The sequence below is a fragment of the Gastrolobium bilobum genome, unplaced genomic scaffold (genome assembly GCF_033153095.1).
Source record: "Gastrolobium bilobum isolate Gb01-03AN ecotype WA unplaced genomic scaffold, APGP_CSIRO_Gbil_v1 utg3760, whole genome shotgun sequence".
Lineage (NCBI taxonomy): Eukaryota > Viridiplantae > Streptophyta > Magnoliopsida > Fabales > Fabaceae > Gastrolobium > Gastrolobium bilobum.
Genome location: NW_026898344.1, coordinates 286,437 through 306,502, shown reverse-complemented (window position 1 = coordinate 306,502; position 20,066 = coordinate 286,437). Strand labels below are relative to the sequence as shown.

The 20,066-nt window shown below is 36.0% G+C and overlaps 1 protein-coding gene across 1 annotated transcript; it reads right to left on the bottom strand.

The window, feature by feature from the left end:
* Positions 1–1,262: 1,262 nt before the first annotated feature.
* Positions 1,263–18,369, bottom strand: LOC133315079 (protein HEAT INTOLERANT 4-like). The gene is made up of 15 exons (XM_061516632.1): positions 18,351–18,369; positions 12,651–12,783; positions 12,471–12,509; positions 12,323–12,376; positions 12,151–12,214; positions 11,987–12,045; positions 11,560–11,684; positions 11,399–11,458; positions 4,040–4,098; positions 3,805–3,884; positions 3,586–3,624; positions 3,061–3,120; positions 2,926–2,973; positions 2,418–2,546; positions 1,263–1,646 (listed from the first exon to the last, which is right to left on the bottom strand). Exons 2-15 carry the CDS (start codon positions 12,774–12,776, stop codon positions 1,599–1,601), a joined length of 990 nt encoding a protein of 329 aa, XP_061372616.1. The 5' UTR covers positions 12,777–12,783; positions 18,351–18,369; the 3' UTR covers positions 1,263–1,598.
* Positions 18,370–20,066: the final 1,697 nt, after the last annotated feature.

The window sequence follows — 20,066 nt, the reverse complement described above, 5'->3', positions numbered from 1 at the left end:
TGCTCATATCTCAGAAAATATTTACTGTGCTATGAGAGTACCAAACACGGGGTAAATCATCTTCCATATGGTCAAAAATAACATATTTACACTACCCACATCTTTATAGTTATTTTCACCTATATCTCTTTTTATATATTTCTTGTAAGACATAATGTTCTCATGTAGCACTGAAAATGTGCTCCTATTTTAGAAAATATTTACAATGTTACGAGAGTACCGAGCATAGGAGACATTGTTTATCAAATATGGCAAAAAAATAGCATACTTATACTACCCCCACATTTATGGTTATTATCTCCTATATCCCATTTTTTATATTTTTGAAAATGGAGTAGGTACTCTCATAGCATTGAAAATGTGTTCCTATCTTAGAAAATATTTACAATGCTACAAGAGTAACTAACGACCATTGGGCATATCATTTATCAAATATGGTAACGAGTAACATTTTCCCTACCACCACCTTTATGATTATTTCCACACACCCCATTTTATTCTGATTTTGTTAAGGGAGTAGGTACTCCTGTATCATTGAAATATGCTCATATTTTAGATAATTTTTACAGTGCCATGAGATTACCGAGCACTGGATTCATCATTTAACAAATATGGTTAAAAAGTAATCTATTTACACTACCCCACCTATTTGGTTATGGATTTGGATCCTCTCATGTTAAAAAAAAATATATGACATGATCATATGGGTGAATCATAACCATACAAAGGTAGATCAATGATGATAAAAGAGAAAAAAATATATTAAAATAAATAGTTACAAAATTATAACTATTGATTCACCTCTATATCGTTGTAATATTCCTCGTGACTCTAAAATTGTGTGTCGGTGCTTTGTTGAAACTAACAACACTTAAAATGCTACAAAAAAGACCAACTAAATAAAGAAACCCGTAACACCAATGTAGGATAGGGTTTTCATGGAACCATTTCTCCCATTATAAAGGAGATTTGCGCACTCACCCCTTAGAAGGGCTAAGGTAGTTGGCCTTTTGAATTGGGCTCCATGACCTTCGGCCTAAGCCCAAGTCTGGTCTAGAACACTTTTTAAATCTTATATTCTTAAACAAAAAACGAAAATCTTATGGCATAACACAAACTCAACAGAATTAACTCTCGAGTCTCGAAGATCTCATTTACGGAATCCAATTCACTTAGCAAATATATTTCATGCTTCGATGATAGAAGAACAGCATATTCAAAGCCTAGCTACATTAAAAGAATCTCAAAATTCTTTTAGCTTCTACTGAAAACTATGCCATACAACAAAATTTTAATGTAAAAAAGAATCTCAAGAGAGAAACCGAGACAAGCGAGAGCCACTCCAATTGAAGTGCTCTTGAATCTTAGCAATTCTCTACAAATTGGAAATCAGAAACATATATATTCCTCCTATCTTAACATCTTCGCTTCTCTGCGATTTCTGAGCTACATTTAACATTGTATGTTCCTTCAGACAATTACATCGGTAAATAAAATTTAATGAGGCACCAGGGGATTGCCTCCTGAATTCATACTCATAGGTAAAGAAATCTCCAAGTGGCAGGCAAAATTTGAAGTTATTATCGTCTTGGATCCAATCACAGAACCTCATGAGCCTTTCCGTAATATCTGTTTATGAATGGAGACTGCCAACACAAAGAATGATATTATACACATTAAATATGCAAGAAAAATACATTCTGAATGTAATCAAGTAATCAACTAGAAGTTCATGACAGAAAAATATTTTAACTTCAGTAGCATTTGCTCACACCTAAATGCCAAAAAAACAGGCCAACTTCGTGCTAAACCAGCTTAAAAGGGATATAAACTTCCGTAAACAAAATGGTTGTTTTCATAAATGTTGCTATGATAACTTCTTTTCCCTCCAATGATAGTAAGCAGCATCACATTCAGTGTAAACCAGTTTCTCCAAAAAAATATATATATATAATAAAGAAAACAAAGAATCTCACATGCCTGTTTCTCAAGATAATTGACTATAGAGAAAACTCAGATAATATTAACTTAGATGATATGGGGTAATCCTTATACAATGAAGCATAAGAGTCTGTTTAAATTGACAGAACACATCACGGAAGTAGACTGGCTAACATTTCTAAGATTTCTCACTTCTGATGTGGACTAGCTAGTTGCGTTTATTAAACCGAGTATAGCCTTTCCATCATTTGTTCTTTGGCATCTCCCCTATCATTATTAGATGTATATTTTTTTTAGACATATGCAAGTGCATGAAACTAAATTGCCTGTGCTCTTCCTCAACATTCATCGTAAGTCTTAAATTTCCGATGAGAAAATTACTAATTCAAGGGCACAAATTGATGCTTTAATGTGAAAATAGGATGTTTGGAACACAATCTCCAAAAAATTTCATTTTAGAATGCCCAAACACCTACCTTAAAATTTGATACATCAGGTGCATCTGGACTTTGCACGGGGTAGAACTTATAAAATCTCATGCTCTCAAATGCAGCTTTAGCTTCCTCACTCATTTCTTCAACGGCTTTTCTTCGAGCTTCCCTTGCCTATAAGAGACAAAATAGGTAAAATGCAGGAAGCAGCAACACATGATCATGCAACAATTAAGATGTTAGATGAAGGCAAATGAATGGTTTTATATTTTATATTATATTTCTAACACGCTCCCTCACACAAGATTCCATTAAGCTAAAAGAGTGATCAATGCATAGATTCATCTACCTGTGCTAAGAAATTTTACAATATTCATTAAAAGAATAGGAGCAACAAGGATCAAACTCCAGATCACTTGATCATAAAGGCTCTAATACCATATCAGGCAACCAATTCTCCCAAAAGTTTAAGCTGTTACATAAGTGCAAATAAATGGTTTTATATTTTATATTATATTTCTAACATGATGTGCCAAACCAAAAGCAAAAATACCTCTCTATTAGCTTTCTTTGCTTCACGTACTTTTCCCTTGACAAATTCCTAAAACAGTTAAAGGATCAGTCTGATGCCTGCTTGAAATAGTTGGAAAGCATGAATCAACTATTGATTTCCACTACTTAGTAGTACCTTAAAGGCATCTTTTTGATCTTCTGATAACTCCTCCTCTATGAGCTTATCAGTGAACTCCTGCAGAATATAGAATAATTTAGGGCATGAAGTCTTTGTCTATTATTACATTCTTTTCTAGATATCCTTCGTTGTTATCCTCTCTTTATGAGGAGTTTCAACGTGGAGAAACAATCAAACAGAGACAAAGCACTGATAAACAAAAAACTTCTCTCCTCACGTCTGTGTCTTACAAGTCCCATCTCTTACACAGATATGTCAAGATTTTTAAGAACTCAATAACATAGTAACATGCTACTTATTGTAAGAAGACAACGGTAATTGAAAATGACAATCCCAAGAAACAATAAAGTTCCTGCAGAATAATGTCAAGCACGATGATAACTGGCTATTGTATTGTATGATTGTAAGTTTCTTTTATTAAAAAAAAATAATAACCATACTTTCTACTTTAAAAACTACAACCTCTAGCAGGTTTAATCAAATATATTCTAAACTACAAACTTTAGAAAGTTAATTCGTTACCTCCAGTTCATCTAATTCCCAATCAAATTCACAGAAGACCTGCAAAAAACAAAACATAAGTAAGCATGTAGAAAACCGAATATGGCAGTAAACTGGCTTATCTTGACAATAGAAAGTTGCTTAGAAGATTCAATATGCAAACATGTCATATAAAAAAGGATCCCAAGCAATCCAAAGACTGTCAATTCACTTTGTAAAATTTTTCTCAATCATCATTACCGGTGTTGGCTCTGCTGGAAATATTATTTGAACCTCAGTGCTCTGTTCCAGTTCATCTTCCTTAAATGGCTGGTAGAAATCTGTGAAAAGAATAATGGTTGAAGAATACAATAAACAAATCCTCTTATAACAATGGTAAAAAGATAACATTTATCTTCTTTCCGCTATTGCCTACAAGTATACAACTACTATACATATTCATGTGATCAATTATACTCTAAAGCCAGAAACTCACAAGGCAAGCAGTACTCATATTTCTTTACAAGATCCAATTTCAGATGTTTTAACCCAGCCCTGTATCACAAAGATTCATATCACAAGTAAGATAAAAGCCATTCATAAACATGCTACATCAAGGGATAATAGTGGATGGATATAAAATCTTAACAAGAAACTATCAATAGCTACTATAGTAAAGGGTCAACTCATCAAGCTGGATATAGTTAATCAGCTTCCAAACACTTTTAAGATGGCAGAAAATATCAAAGCCCTATACTTTCAGTTTTCCCAATTAACATTTTATTTAATTGTCAATAGAATTAGAATCACATATCAATTTATATATTTCATAACATTTACTCTCAAGGATGGTTCGAATCCAGAAAACAACTTCTTTGCAAATATACAAGGATAAAGTATCATACAAAAATTGCCATCACCCTACCCTCGCCAGTGGGGAGTGATTTATTCACTCTCAAGAGATCAAGAGAACTAAACAATGCAGGTATGCCTGTAGTTCACATGTCACAAAGCTAGAAAGATTCAATCTATTTCTGTATCTATGTGCTGAAAACCACAGCAATTGGAATCAAGGACGAAATTTACAAAATGTTATCTAATACAAGTACAGTTGCATCAGCAACAGAGAGCGTGATTCACATGTAAGCTGTTTAAGAAACAAAACTCCTATTATAAGTAGAAGCTCATCCCACTTAACAGCTTGTCTTTAAGGAGTGGGTTCTCCTCTCCTCTACATCAGATGGTACTAGAGCCTGGTTTTACAACCCTCCAGAAAGGATGTGATGTAGATTGGGCTATTAATTTTGCTATTTAATTTATGGTTTTAATTTCACAATTAGAATTTTTTTATTTGGGATTATTCATTGCAATATGTTGAGGATTATTCCAGATTAGAATAGGAATAACTTATTAAGGTGTTTGGCTATGTTGAGTTTATAAATAGACCACTAATTTAAATATTGAGATGCCTTTGATTATTATATAAATTAATATTTCCTTTATTTAGAGATTATCTAGTATTTGAGTCACAAGAGCACTCCGTTATAGAGGATTAAGTACTCTAGGTTTATCAAGGGAGTAACCTGCCAAGAGAAATACTCTTGGATAGTCTTACATCAGGATGGATCACTCCTTCCAACCTAGTAGGATTGCCACACAAGTGTGAGTTCAATATCAGATGGTTGTGAGGCACTTAACTCCCATTTAAAGTAAGGTTCTCCCCTCTAAAGTTCTTAAGAGCTTGACTTTGAGATTGGGCTCTGCTCTAGATCAGCCTGTTAAAAAAGAAAGCATGTGCTGGAAGTTATAACATTGTAGACAGCAGAGAACCATGCTGGCACCAAAGTAGTTCTAACCCACCTCTCCTATCAACCTCTTGAAAAAGTATTATTATTTATCAAAACAAGAATAAAATAAATTTGAAAATTAGAGAATCACGCAGAAATTTGAAAAACTACGATGACATGTAGGAAAAGAGAATGATGCAACTGATGCACAACCAATCAAAACACAATAGGATCAGTTTATAGCTCATAAAATTTACCTTGAAAATGAAAAGCAATAGTGACTATAAAAGTAGATAGGAGGCAAAAGTGGAAGGACAAGAAGACTTTTTAAGCCCGGAACCTTACGACATGAAGAAAAATGTTCCTCCTAATACAACCATTGACACAATAGAGGAGGGAGGGGGAGGGGTTGACTCTGGCACTCAAAAAAAACATATCAAGTTCTAAGTGAGAATGTTCTCCAAAAGATAAAATTTTTCGGAGCAAATCTGTTAAATCAGAACTTGTAACGAATCAAACATTTTTTTTATAGTAATGAATACTCATCTTGAAACCTAAGAGTTTGAAACAGGTAATTGTTGAGCTGTATACAATCAATAATTAATTTGATTTTGATTGTGTTAGCAATTATAGGAATTAATTGTAAATAGAATTGATTGATAAGAGACATCAATTCTATGATTTTAATTTTATTTTTTTAGAGTGATTTGTGGCTTGATTGAAGCCCAAAATTAGTATATATAATTATCTCTGTACAAAGGAAGAAATACACAAATTCCATTGTTTGACATGGTATCAAATTTTTTTCCAAGGAAAAGACTTTGTAAATCTATTTCTCACATAGTGGTCATATCTCATCTTCTGTAAAATCCCAAATTCCTAATTTTTCTTCGACAATATGGAAAACATTGGACCTGCAAACCCTACCCCTTCCACAAATTTCTCACCCCAGAATATAATCATCCAACAAGACAATTCATCCCTCCTTGTATCTGTCATTCTGGATGAATCGAATTATCCTTTATGGTCTCAACTTATGGATATGCGTATTGGCGCTCGTAACAAAGCTGGTTATCTCACCAGTGCTGCGAAGAAACCGTAAGCTGATGATCCTGCATATGATGTGTGGATTATTGAAAACAAACGAGTCAAAAGCTGGCTCATTGACTCTATGACCCCCACCCTTATACATCGTTTCATCCGACTCGAAACGGCCAAAGAAATCTGGGATGCCTTATCCAAAACCTTTTATGATGGCTGCGACGAGACTCGCCTATTTGAAGTGAACCAAAGATCGTTCTCCACCAAGCAACAAGGACGTCCTCTGTCCGTTTATTTTAACGAACTTGTGTCTATTTTTCAGGAAATCGATCATCGTTCCTCTTCTTAGGTTGACACTGTTAATGGTGTCCTTCAAATGCAGTCTGTCATGTCTCACCTTCGCGTGCACAACTTTCTTAGTGGCCTCGACTCAGAATTTGATCAAGTACGTGGAGAGATCCTGCATAAAGACCCCAAATTGGACCTTGAAAGTGCCTATGCATATGTTCGTCGGGAGTTTCAACAGAAACAAACCATGAGTACCACCAACTTTGTTCCTGAACATTCAGCCCTTCTCACTCAACCACCACGCCAAGGACCAACCTTTGCACCTGGCAAGCCTCGCAGGGACTCCTCTTCTGGAAAATCCAACACCTTCCTTTGCTCTCACTGCGGCGAATCTAACCATTCTAAGCAACGATGTTATGAAGTGATTGGCTACCCTGAATGGTGGGACTTTACCAAACGTCCCCGAAAAAAGTTTCCTGTTAAGGCTATGCTTGCCTATGATGCACGGACATGGACACGGACACTGGACACGACACGACACGCTGACACGTTAATTCTAAAAAATGTCATATTTCGACACGTGGGGACACGTTTTGATATTAAATAAAAATTTTAATATACATAATATAATTTATATTTTATACATATAAGAGTTCATAATAAGTCATATAACCAATCAAATATTTAAATTTCATAACATAAATATAAATATAAATAATTTTTCGTACTTTGTTAATTTTTCATGTCAAATTTTATAACAGAAAAAAATTAATTTATAAATTATTCTTTTATATTTAGTTAACAAAATAAAATTAAGATTTAAAAAAAAAAAAGTTTCTGAGCGTGTCCGAGCGTTGACCGCGTGTCGGAAAAAGTTGACTGTGTGCCGGAAGAACGTGCCGAAGAGTTGACCGCGTGTCCCCAAATGTCGGACGCGTGTCCGAGCGTGTCCGTGTCGGACACGTGTCCGACACGCAAATTTTAAAAAAAACTTCGTGTCGGTGCTTTGGAGATGCTTGCTTCCCCTGCCAAAGACGCACCTTCTCCCATTGCTAATGTTGCCCAATCAGGTATTATTGGTAAATCTCTTGCCCTTTCTGCAAATTCTAGGAACAATACTTGGATAATTGATACCGGTGCTTCATATCATATGATTTCAGATTCGAGTAACCTGCACTCCTTATCCCCTTCTTCTCAATCCATCATACATACTGCTAATGGTAGCACATCTTTATTACTGGTGAAGGGTCTATTATCTTATCTGACCACATTAAACTTGATTCAGTTCTGATTGTTCCATCTCTTGATTACAATTTGTTGTCTGTTGGTCAACTTACCACTGCACTTAACTGCACTGTCACTTTTTGGCCTACATTTTGTGTTTTTCAGGACATTCCCACTCGGATGATTCTTGGTTATGGTGTTAAACGAGACAAGCTTTATTACTTCGAGATCACCAATAGTGGAATGAATAAGTTGGGCAAGGCATGTCACACCAGCAGTGAAGATAAGGCCCGAGCAACCATATGGCTTTGGCATAGGCGTTTAGGACATCTTTCCTTTAGTTACCTTAAGAAATTGCAACCACATTTGTTTTCAACTTTGAATTCCTATGATTTCCATTGTAGTACTTGTGAATTGGCTAAAAGCCATCGTATTCCTTATTTCCCAAGTAGTAATAAAAGTTCTATTCCTTTTGAAGTTATTCATTCGGATGTATGGGCCCTGCCAAGGTCCCTTCTTTCTCTAAGGCATGTTATTATGTTACTTTTATTGATGAATGTACCAGGATGACTTGGGTAAGCTTATTAAACAAGAAAGGAGATGTTTTTATGGCCTTTAAACACTTCCTCAGCATGGTTAGCATCCAATATCAGTGCCAAATTCGTGTTTTACAAGTTGTTAATGGGATGGAGTATCTTGATAGGAATTTTACTGATTTTCTTAGTCACATGGCATAAGGCATCAAACTTCCTGCACTTACACTCCACAACAGAATGACTTGGCTGAGAGGAAGAACCAACAACTTATGGAAGTAGTTCGGACATCCCTATTTGGCATGAATATGTCTCGAACTTATTGGGGAGAGGTTGTGAAATCAGCTGCATACTTGATTAATCGTACTCCCTCTCGGGTCTTGGCTTTTCAAACTCCTCAACAAAAGTTGCAGTCTTTTTTTTCTATCCCTCATATTCCAAACTTTGAGCCTAGGGTCTTTGGTTGCACTGTGTATGTTCATATCCCCAAACCTCTGCGCACCAAGTTAGATCCTTGTGCTAAGAAGTGTGTATTTGTGGGTTACTCAGATCTTCAAAAAGGATACCGGTGTTATGATCCCATCCTTCACAAAATGCATATTACTCTGGAAGCATCTTTTCGAGAATCTGAGCCTTATTACTCAGGGGGAGCCTCCGAGACTTCTCCTCAGGGGGAGAGCTATAGTGGAGAAGAAGTCCTCTTTGATGGATGGAATCCAACCAAGAGCAACTCTTCCCCAATAACTGAAAATGCTTCTGCCCTTGATGGACTTCCACCTGTTATCACTACCCTTGATTATGCCCCTGCTGATATGGTGCATACTCCATCTACTGAACTTCCAACTTTAACACCCATAACAGAAGAATCATCTAGGGATGTCACTGATACCTCACCCGAGGAAAATACTAAGGTACCTTCTTTCTCAACTCCATTTGATTTACCTGAAACACATATTCCTACTGAAAATATCTTAGATCCTCCACATATTAATATTAGGTGTTCCTTGAGACCTAACAAAGGTGTGCCAAAAAATCAATATGAACCAAACCCAAAAGCAAATGTTAAATATCCAATTAGTAGTTATGTATCCACTCATAGCTATCTGAATCGTATCCTCTGACGGTTAATCAATTGTCCAGTGTATCTGTTCCTAACAATTTGCAGGAGGCCTTACATGATCCAAGGTGGAAGAAAGCAATGAATGAGGAAATGGAAGCATTACAAAAGAACTCAACATGGGAGCTAGTTCCCTTGCCAAATGGAAAGAAAACCATAGGGTGCAAATGGGTGTTCACAGTTAAACTAAAAGCAGATGGAAGCATTGATAGGTACAAAGCTAGACTGGTAGGAAAAGGATACACACAGAAGTACGAAGTAGATTATCAAGACACTTTTGCCCCGATTGCAAAACTCAATACTATTCGAATCCTTCTGTCTATTCTGCAAACAGAGATTGGCCCCTAAAAAAATTTGATGTTAAAAATGCCTTTCTAAATGGAGATCTTGAAGAGGAGGTCTATATGGAGATACCACCAGGTGTCAAAAAGAGCTCCATGGGAAAGAATGAAGTTTGCAAATTGAAGAAAGCTTTATATGGGCACAAGCAATCACCTCGAGCCTGGTTTGGAAGATTTTCTCAAGCCGTGAAGAACTTTGGGTATAACCAAAGTAATGCAGATCATACTCTCTTCATAAAGAACAAAGATGGAAAGGTAACAGCATTGATTGTGTATGTTGATGACATGGTTTTGACTGGTGATGATCCATGCGAAATGAAGTTATTACAGAAGTATCTAGCAACTGAATTTGATATGAAAGATTTGGGACAACTCAAATACTTCTTAGGCATCGAGATTGCTCGAACTAAACAGGGAATCTTTCTCTCTAAAAGAAAATATGTACTGGATCTTCTTGCTGATACAGGATTGCTTGCATGCAATCCAGTGGAAACACCTATAGAGATGAACCATACACTTGGTATCTTCCCCAATCAAGTCCCAACCGATATTGGCAGGTATCAAAGGTTAGTTGGTAGACTAATTTATTTATCGCACACTAGGCCAGATATAGCTTATGCCATAAGTGTTGTGAGCCGCTTCATGCATGCTCCTAGTGTGGACCATATGAATGATGTATATCGAATTCTTAGGTACCTAAAGGGTGCCCCAGGACGAGGTTTGTTGTTCTCAAAAAATAACACTTCATGCATTGAGGGATATACAGATTCTGATTGAGCTGGCGATCAAACCACCAGGAAATCCACTTCTGGTTATTTCACCTTTGTGGAAGGCAACTTGGTGACTTGAAAAAGTAAAAAACAAAAAGTTGTAGCAAGGTCAAGTGCAGAAGCTGAATTTTGAGGTATGACTCATGGTGTGTGTGAATTATTGTGGATCAAAAGTGTCCTAAAAGATTTAGGAGTTTGTTATGACCATCCTATTAACCTGCACTGTGATAACAAAGCTTCCATTGAAATTGCACACAACCCAGTTCAGCATGATCGGACTAAACATGTGGAAGTAGACAGACATTTCATCAAGGAGAAATTAAATCAAAAAATTATACACTTTCCTTTTGTAAAATCTGAAGATCAACTTGCTGATATATTGACTAAAGCTGTGTCTGGGAAGGTGTTTCAAGCTGCTATTGGCAAGTTGGGCATGATAGATATTTATGCTCCAACTTGAGGGGGAGTGTTGAGTTGTACACAATCAATAATTAATTTGATTTTGATTGTGTTAGCAATTATAGGAATTAATTGTAAATAGAATTGATTGATAGGAGACATCAATTCTATGATTTTATTTTTTTAGAGTGATTTGTGGCTTGATTGAAGCCCAAAATTAGTATATATAATTATATTCTATACAAAGGAAGAAATACACTATTTACAAAAAAAAAAAAGGAAGAAATACACAGATTCCATTATTTGACAGTAATCAATACAGACTGTGAGAGGAAGTGCAAAGAGAAAGCAATACCTTCTTTGGGTGCAACGCAATATAAATATTTGAGACTTCACTCTATCAACTTGGCTTTCTCTGTTCAAGACAAAAATAATTATATAAAGAAGAAGTTCAAAGATGACGATGAAGCAATTTTTTGAAGAAACCACCAAGTATATACAAATTGGGAAGAATACCTGTCCTCCAAGGGGATATATGGAACCCAGCCCATTTTCATTTGTTTCATGGGAATTATCTCTTCAGCCTCTTTCTGGATTGAGTTAATCCCAATTTTATCAGATGGTGGTAAAGGTGATACAACCTGTTCACAAAAGGAAGTTGAAACATTTCTTATATTTATATAACAATGAAGAATAGAGTTCACAATCATCAAAATTGATACAATTACAACCTTGGCACCCAAAAGGCTAAGCATAAGTATTTCAATATGTGCAAGAACGATGCCCCACAAGGAGTGACACACAAACCACATCAAGAAAGCACAAATGACTATCGTTATTTGCACAATCAAATGATCCAATTTTCATCCAAAACAGCTCATAAGCAATAATCAATTTAGCCAACACATGTAAAATGTAGACAAATCGCGGTTTGACAACTTACAGCTACAACAACAGGTACGCAGGCAACTTTGCTTTCATCTTTAAACGAAACCAGTTGAGCTGAAAGATGTCACGAAGTATAAGAGATAAGACAAATGAGCTATCAAGTTCAAGCTGAATCCTTGCGAAATAAAAATGAAACACTGAAGCTTGCGAGCTACTTACGCTCAGTGCAACCAAAGAGATAAACTTTTTTCCCATGCAGCACACCACCCTCTTCAAATGCATTCTGAACACAATTTAATGACCAAATTAAGCAATTAATAAAAGCCAGCACTTCAACATTCATCAACAATGAAAATCTAAGAGGAAACTTGTCTTTGGTCACAATACTCACTTCCAGGTTCGAGAAATTCCAGTTGTATTGATAGACAGAATCCAATTGATCCCACTGGCATTGTAATGAGAGTTAGTAAGAAAAACACGAGACAGCAAGCAATCAACTTACTTATAAAAGAAGAAGAAAATCTACGAAATAAACAAACCTCTGTTCCAACAGGGAATGTTTCTATCCATAAGTCTTCCTACAAATATTTATCAGTAAAAGCAATGAACTTTAGCATATTTGGGTGATTTGATAACACGGGTAGTAGTAATACGAAGCGTTTTACATGAACAACTATCAAAACGAGAAAGATATTCAAATTGGAAAGTAGGTTGTGTACCAAGTTGCGCTTATCCTCGAAGTACTCGTCGGGTTTGGAAGGCTTAGCTGGTTTAGTGGATCGCTTCTTGTTTTGTTTGGGTTCTTCTTCGTGGTGCCTCGTTTTCCTCTTCGTTCCTTTCCTCATTGTGAATCTAGAGAGAGAGAGGATTCAATTCAAATGTAGAGAGAGAGAGAGAGAGAGAGAGAGAGAGAGAGAGTGGAATTTTTAGCTGAAGGCATGCGTGAGTTCAACGCGGAGGGAGAGGGTCAAAATTTGAAGGCGGGGAAGGTTTTGTATAACAAAGTTTGGAATTTATTGCTTTTCAAAATTACCACTCACATCAGAGATGAGATATAGAAATATAAAAATTCAACTTGTTTTTGGAGATATAGAAATATAAAAATCAAACGCGCCATGAATTTTTCGGACACGCAGACAACTTTTTAAGACACGCAGTCAATGTTAGGACACGCTCGGACATGTTTTTTTTTTAATTTTAATTTTATTTTGTTAATTAAATATAAAAGAAATAATTTATGAATTAATTTTTTTCTGTTATGAAATTTGACATGAAAAATTAACAAAGTACAAAAAATTATTTATATTTATATTTGTGTTATGAAATTTAAATATTTGATTGGTTATATGACTTATTATGGATTCTTATATGTATTAAATTAAATTATATTATATATATGAAAATTTTTATTTAATATCAAAATGTGTCCCAACGTGTCCAAATATGACATCTTTTAGAATTAACGTGTCGGCGTATCGTGTCGTGTCCCGTGTCCCGTGTCCGTGCATCATAGGGTGGCAATGTAACATCCCGAGCGCTGACGAGGGCGGGGAGTGATCGCCGGTGCAAAGAGGCACGGACAAGGAACGGCTCCTGACAGGCTTCCAGCGGGGGGTTACATGCATGAATGAATTGAATCGACACCCGAAAGAGAGGGATTCCAAAGATTGTGCAGGTGTGAGACTGCACAGTTTGGGAGAGCTTATAAGAATTAATTGGTACTACCTATGCCAACAAGATGCATCTTCTTTTCAATAGCCCGGAATGGAAGAACTCCACAGTTAAGCGTGCTTGACTTGGAGCAATTATGGGATGGGTGACCTCCTGGAAAGTTTTCCCAAGAAGTGTGCGAGTGAGAAAAAACACACTGAAAAGTCTCGTGTTAGTATGTGGGGGTAGTCATTGATTCTTAAAGCGACCGGGCGTTACAAGTGGTATCAAAGTAAGGCCTCTCTTCTAGTACGGTGTGGTTCGAGGATGAATCAGGCGGAAGCTAGTGGGCATGTAACATCCCGAGCGCTGATGAGGGCGGGGAGTGATCGCCGGTGCAAAGAGGCACGGACAAGGAGAGGCTCCTGACAAGCTTCCAGCGGGGGGTTACATGCATGAATGAATCGAATCGACACCCGAAAGAGAGGGATTCCAAAGATTGTGCAGGTGTGCGACTGCACAGTTTGGGAGAGCTTATAAGAATTAATTGATACTACCTATGCTAACAAGATGCATCTTCTTTTCGGTAGCCCGGAATGGAAGAACTCCATAGTAAAACGTGCTTAACTTGGAGCAATTCTGGGATGGGTGACCTCCTAGGAATTTTTCCCAGGAAGTGTGCGAGTGAGGAAAAAGTACACTGAAAAGTCTCGTGTTAGTATGTGGGGATAGTCATTGATTCTTAAAGCGGCCGGGCATTACAGGCAAAGTGGCCTCAACTAGTCTCGTTAGCTCATTTAACCCACCACTAATGGCAATTTGGGTTGTATCAACTCGTTAACCTCTTTGACTGCCCCACTTAAGGATGGATCAAAACATGTTTAACTCGTTCTGTCGGGTTAATTTTAATTTTTTTGAAAAATAATGAATGACATTTTTTACACTTTTTATCTTTATTTAATACTTTTTACATCTACGAGGAGTATAACTTTTGAAAAAAAATATTATTTTCTAATATCTTAGCTGGTTGGCGAGGCAAGGAAAGTTGAATAAAGGTTGCAAAGTGGGCCGACCTGTAAGAACCCGTACCGTTAATTAAGAAAATTAATTAATTAATTATGAGAAAATAAGAAATGATTCCATAATTGACCCTAATAATTATTTAGAGGCTCTAATAATTATGGTAAGTGATTAAGAATGCTGAAAGTCGTTTTTCGAAAGAAAAGTGCAGATACCGGTTCTGCTAGTCGGTATAAATGCGTACTAAAAAAGTATCCCGAAAAATTATAATAAGTGCACGATAATTACTAGAATATTATATAGGACTTGTAAAACGAGTTTCAAGTCCAAATAATGAGAACTAGTACCAGAAACTGATACTGGCTATGAAAAGCGCGTATCAGAAAGGTGCTCAGAAAAATGTAATAAAAATATGAAAATTCTTGTAAAATTGAGTAGGTTAAGAATCCAAAGTTTGGGATTAAAATGCTAAGCGTAGCAATTAAAGCTAATACTGCGTGTTTTATTGCTAAGTGGCTATAAATACTCTCTTTAAGGGCACTCAACCCTAGAAAACAGACTTTTGAGCGTGAGTGTTGACTGGTCAGGTTGTTGAGCACTGTTCCATAGCCTTGGTGCCTCCTTGTGTGAGCTTGAAGCCTTTTCTTCCACTTTTCTTCATCAAAATGCCTTACTTGAGTAAAAGTGACCCTTGAGGTTGAGTGTGAGGGTTTGTTTCTTAGTGGTGGCCACTGTGTTGGTGGTGCTTGAGGGCTGTGTTCTGAGTTGGGGTGAAGGGGTTCATTTTCTTGGTGCTTGATGCTCCAAGAAGCTACCCTGTGAAGGAAAGATCCCACATTGTTGCTCCATTTTCGTATCTTGTCCTGGTTAGAACCTTGGAGTGGTCTTGTGAGCTCCAAGAGCACCATTGTTGGGCTGCTTCAAGCTTTGGTAAGCCTTACAACCTTTGATCATGAGTTTAATGGGTTAAAGTTGATGTCTTGGCATGTTTAATGAGTTAAGCAAGTAACCATCAGTTGTATGAACCTTAATGTGCCTAAAAATGCATGCTTTAACGTGTTTAAGTGTTAAAAATGGAACCTTGGAAGGATATCTTCACGAAATGCAGTTTTTGCATTCTGTCGTGAAATATCTGGATATTTCAAATATCCGGATATCTGTCCGTGAAATATCCGGATATTTGATATCTGGATATGGGATTTGGATATCCGGATATTGGATATCTGGATATTTGAATCTAGATATCCGGATATTGTATATCCGGATATGGTTAGTGAGATATCCGGATATTGCATATCCGGATATGTCCCCCAGGAATATCCGGATATTCTGGGATTTCGTAGAACAGTAGCTGTGCTGTGAGGACAGTAGGCCATTGGGGGTTTTGGGACCCTAGATTGATGAAATTGAACTTCTGTAATTAATGAACTAAGTCAGAATCATCTGATTAAGGGCTTGTGGCTTTTTTGGAAGCCTTAAGACGTAAATCGTTAAAGGAGAACGTAGTCTTTATGTTAATGCTTTTGAGTTACGTATGTTGATACACTTGCTGGTCCTAAATCAGATTGTGATCTGCTGTGTGTTGGACTTGAGCGGTGAGGACTCTTGGCATTGGATAGTGAGCTTGCAAGGTAAGCTTTCGTGTCCTCGGTTTATCCATGTTGTGGTTCCACCATGTCCCATGGGGATATGGTTATATGCATGATGTGTTACATGCTTTTGATGTTTTGGAAATGCTGTTGAGCTATTATATGCTAGTGCCTTTATGATATGCATGTGGTGTTCCACCTATACGGTAAGCCTGAGTATGTGGTACATACAAGATGGTGAGGCTGTGAGTGAGGTGCAAGCGGTGTTCCTTGTACTACGTGTGGGTAATAGACATATTCCTGCATTTCTCTGGCCAGTAGAATAGTATCAACACACATGGCACGAATATCTGTTGCACTGCATAGTTTTGGAACTGATATTGATATAAATGCTTTTAGAACTTATATTGCACATGTAAGTGAGCTTGGGGTGGAAGATCTTTGAGGACCCCTTGTCTTACTGAGATTTCTGGTTTAGAGATCTCACCCCACGTTTGGAGAATGCTTATTTCAGGGTCAGGTAATGTTGAGACCTCAGGCGGCAGGAGGCCGAAGCTGAGTTAGATATTGATGATATTATATGCTGACATGTTGGATGCTGGATATGCTTGCTGTTTTTATGCTTTTAGCTTCATGTTATGATTTTGGATTATCTTGTTTAGACGTTGTTGATTTGGTGAGCATGGGGATTGTCCATACCACGTAGACTTGTTATGTCTTGCTGTTATTAGAGTTGTATTAATGTATCAGGATATTGTCCGGATTACGTGATGTAATGTCGTGACTTAGATACTTACTTTATATGTTATATTGAGGTATTTCAGTAGATGTCTTATTGCAATTTACATTCAAGCGATATTTTGTGAAATTGATTAAGTAATCAAGTTGGTAACTGATAATGACGTCATAATTGAAAAGAAAAAGAATATTCCGCATTTTTAATTAAGCGTAACTTAATACGATATAATGATAACATTACCGGATATATACGGGGTGTTACATGACCTATCCCGACATGCTCCCAACCCGCCAAAAACAGGTTGTGGCAGGATGGCCTGCCTCTTGAATGTGGGTTACAAATATTAACCCGCATCATTTTATGGTGGGTTGGCAAGTCAACCTGTTTAAAAAATAAAAAATAATTAACATTTACTAATAAATTATATTTTATGAATTTTATAATATTATTTCATTTCATTTCACACTTCCTTTAGTTTTTTCAATCTCAAACCTAAATGTATGCTAATATTTAGTCAGACATTCTTTAGGAACTCGTTTTTGCCTCAATATATAGATAATTTTTATCATAAATAAAGTCTTTCTTCTTTATTTTTTCTAGGGGAGTACTAAGATAAAATTTTTTGGATATCACAAAAGCTTAGTGACAAATAAAATACTACTTAACAGTAAAATGAGTTAATAAACGACAGAATTTGGCAAAAATAAGGGTGATCCCACGCCCTGAAGGGGGTGTCTTATGCTCAGAGTGTCGAATTCCTTTGGAAATAGAACTCCTGAAACCAGTCACTTACACAGAAGTCTGACCGATCGCCCAAAACCGCACACCGTAGTGCAGAGAATTCAATAATTGAGACAAGATGCATTACCATATGCAGGATTCGATGCAGAAACAGAAATGCAGAACACAAATGCAGAAATGCAAAAGAATACAAAATCATAAATAGGAAAACAAGACGACACAGTGTTGGAAGCACAGATGCAAACGCACACAGAATGCAGATGTAGAAAACAATGCAGAAAACAAGCAAGTGCATAATTGATGCGGAAAAGATGCAGAAAAACTAAAAAGATGTAGAAAAATTATGCAGAAAAAAATCGTAAGCAGAAAACAACAAACAGATAAATCAAAATGAAAACTGCAGAAAAACAATTTTTTATTTTTTAAAATAGAAGCAGAAAAATGAAAATTAAAAGAAGAAGAAACAGAAAAATCAAAACGAAAATTGCAGAAAAAGAGAAATATTTTTTTAAAAAGAACATAAACAAAAAAAAATGAAAATAAAAAATAAAATAAAAAGAAGAACAAGAAAATAGAAAAATTAGAGAAAGAAAAAGGAAAGAGAAAGAACGCTATTGACGCGCAGATTCCTTGGCAACGAAGCCAAATTTGACGTGCGCTGTCAAACTCACGCAAATTACCGTTCTTAGGTTTGTAGTGATAGGGCAACTCGGATCGTCTCCCAAAGAACCTGCTAGAAATCAGAAACACTTTGTAAAAAAAAAATTAAAAAGAAAGGGATTTTGTTGATTTGAAATTTAAATAAAAACAGATTTAAAATTTGAATTTAAAAATTAGAATTAAAAAGCAATCAACCTAAGGAATCAGGATTCAATAAATTATTTCATCATTCGATTAAAAGATAAAATTATCAATTTGTGATTAACCCCAATAGAATTCGGAATCCTCAAATTCAATTGGAAACCCTCTCTAGACTATCGCCTAGCGTTTGGTTGAATACAATATCTCAACTATGCGATCGCAATAGTTTTGATCTGTTCAACTTATGTTCATCAGATAAATTAATCTGACCATTAAATCTAATGATCAATTTTCCCTTATAGAATGCAATCGCATTATTCAATTTGAATGCCTACAATCGCATGATATTCAAACTGAATTGGGAAAAAATGAAACTGATTTAAAAAGTTAAACACAGATCCTCTGAAATAAACTAACGAACCTTTAACCTTAGATTGATTAAAGGTATTTAGCCTAGCTTCGCGAGGTTAAACATCATTGAAAATAAAATAAAAAAAGAAGAAGAAGATGAAAAGAAAAGAATGCAGAATTTCAAAGAAAACTCAAATAATTGTTCAACTCCAAAATCTGACTGCCAAAGGTTTCCTAAAATTTCCCTTAAATAACCCACATTCAAAACGGGTTAAGGTTCACCACTTCGGTGCATACATAAAATAAAAACTTAATAAAATAAAACAAAACATTAAAAAATGGCGTTGGGCCCTAAACATATTGGGTTCTAATCTAATTTACAAGTCCAAACGTTAAAATAAATTTCAGCAAAAACACGTCATCTTAGGCTCAGGTTTCGACCATCTTCACGTCCGAATTTGGCTTTAGTAGCTGAAATAACGATTATAGCTCTTTCTGTTAGTTGAAAAAAGAAATAAGAACGGAGTCAATCGAACATCTGTAGAGTGAGAGATGCCCAAAATACGAAAGTAGTGTAAATCTGGAAAATTTAGACGAAAATCAATTAAACCCAATTAAAATCTAAAATTTTGATTTGACCCAAAAGAATATTATTTAACTCAAATAAATCCTAAAAATACTAACAAGAGTAACAAATAAGTGTAACAAAATACATGTTATCAATTATCATCACATGTAGTGATAATAATGGGAATACTCAGTTGAAACAACATTTATGTCATCAGTTTCAGACCATGAATCTTGGGAACTTCGATATTTTTTGGGAATTGAAGTGGCTCAATCTAAAGATGGTGTGATGATATCTCAAAGGAAATATGCTTTGGATATCCTTGAAGAGACTTTCTTGTTAAATTCTAAGTCTGTTGAGACATCTATATATCAAAATGTTAAGCTTATACCAAATCAGGGGGAGCCCTTTTCATGTCCTGAAAGGTATAGAAGATTGGTTGGAAAACTGAACCACCTCACAATTACTTGGCCTGACATTTCATTTGCAGTTAGTGTGGTAAGTCAGTAGAACATTGAAATGTTGTTATTCAGATTCTCAAGTATATCAAGGCACCTCCAGGAAAAGGTCTTAAATATAAAGATAAAGATAATATTAAAGTTATTGGATACTCTGATGCTGATAGAGCTGGTTGTCCTAATGATAGGAGATCTACTACTGGATATGTCGTATTTGT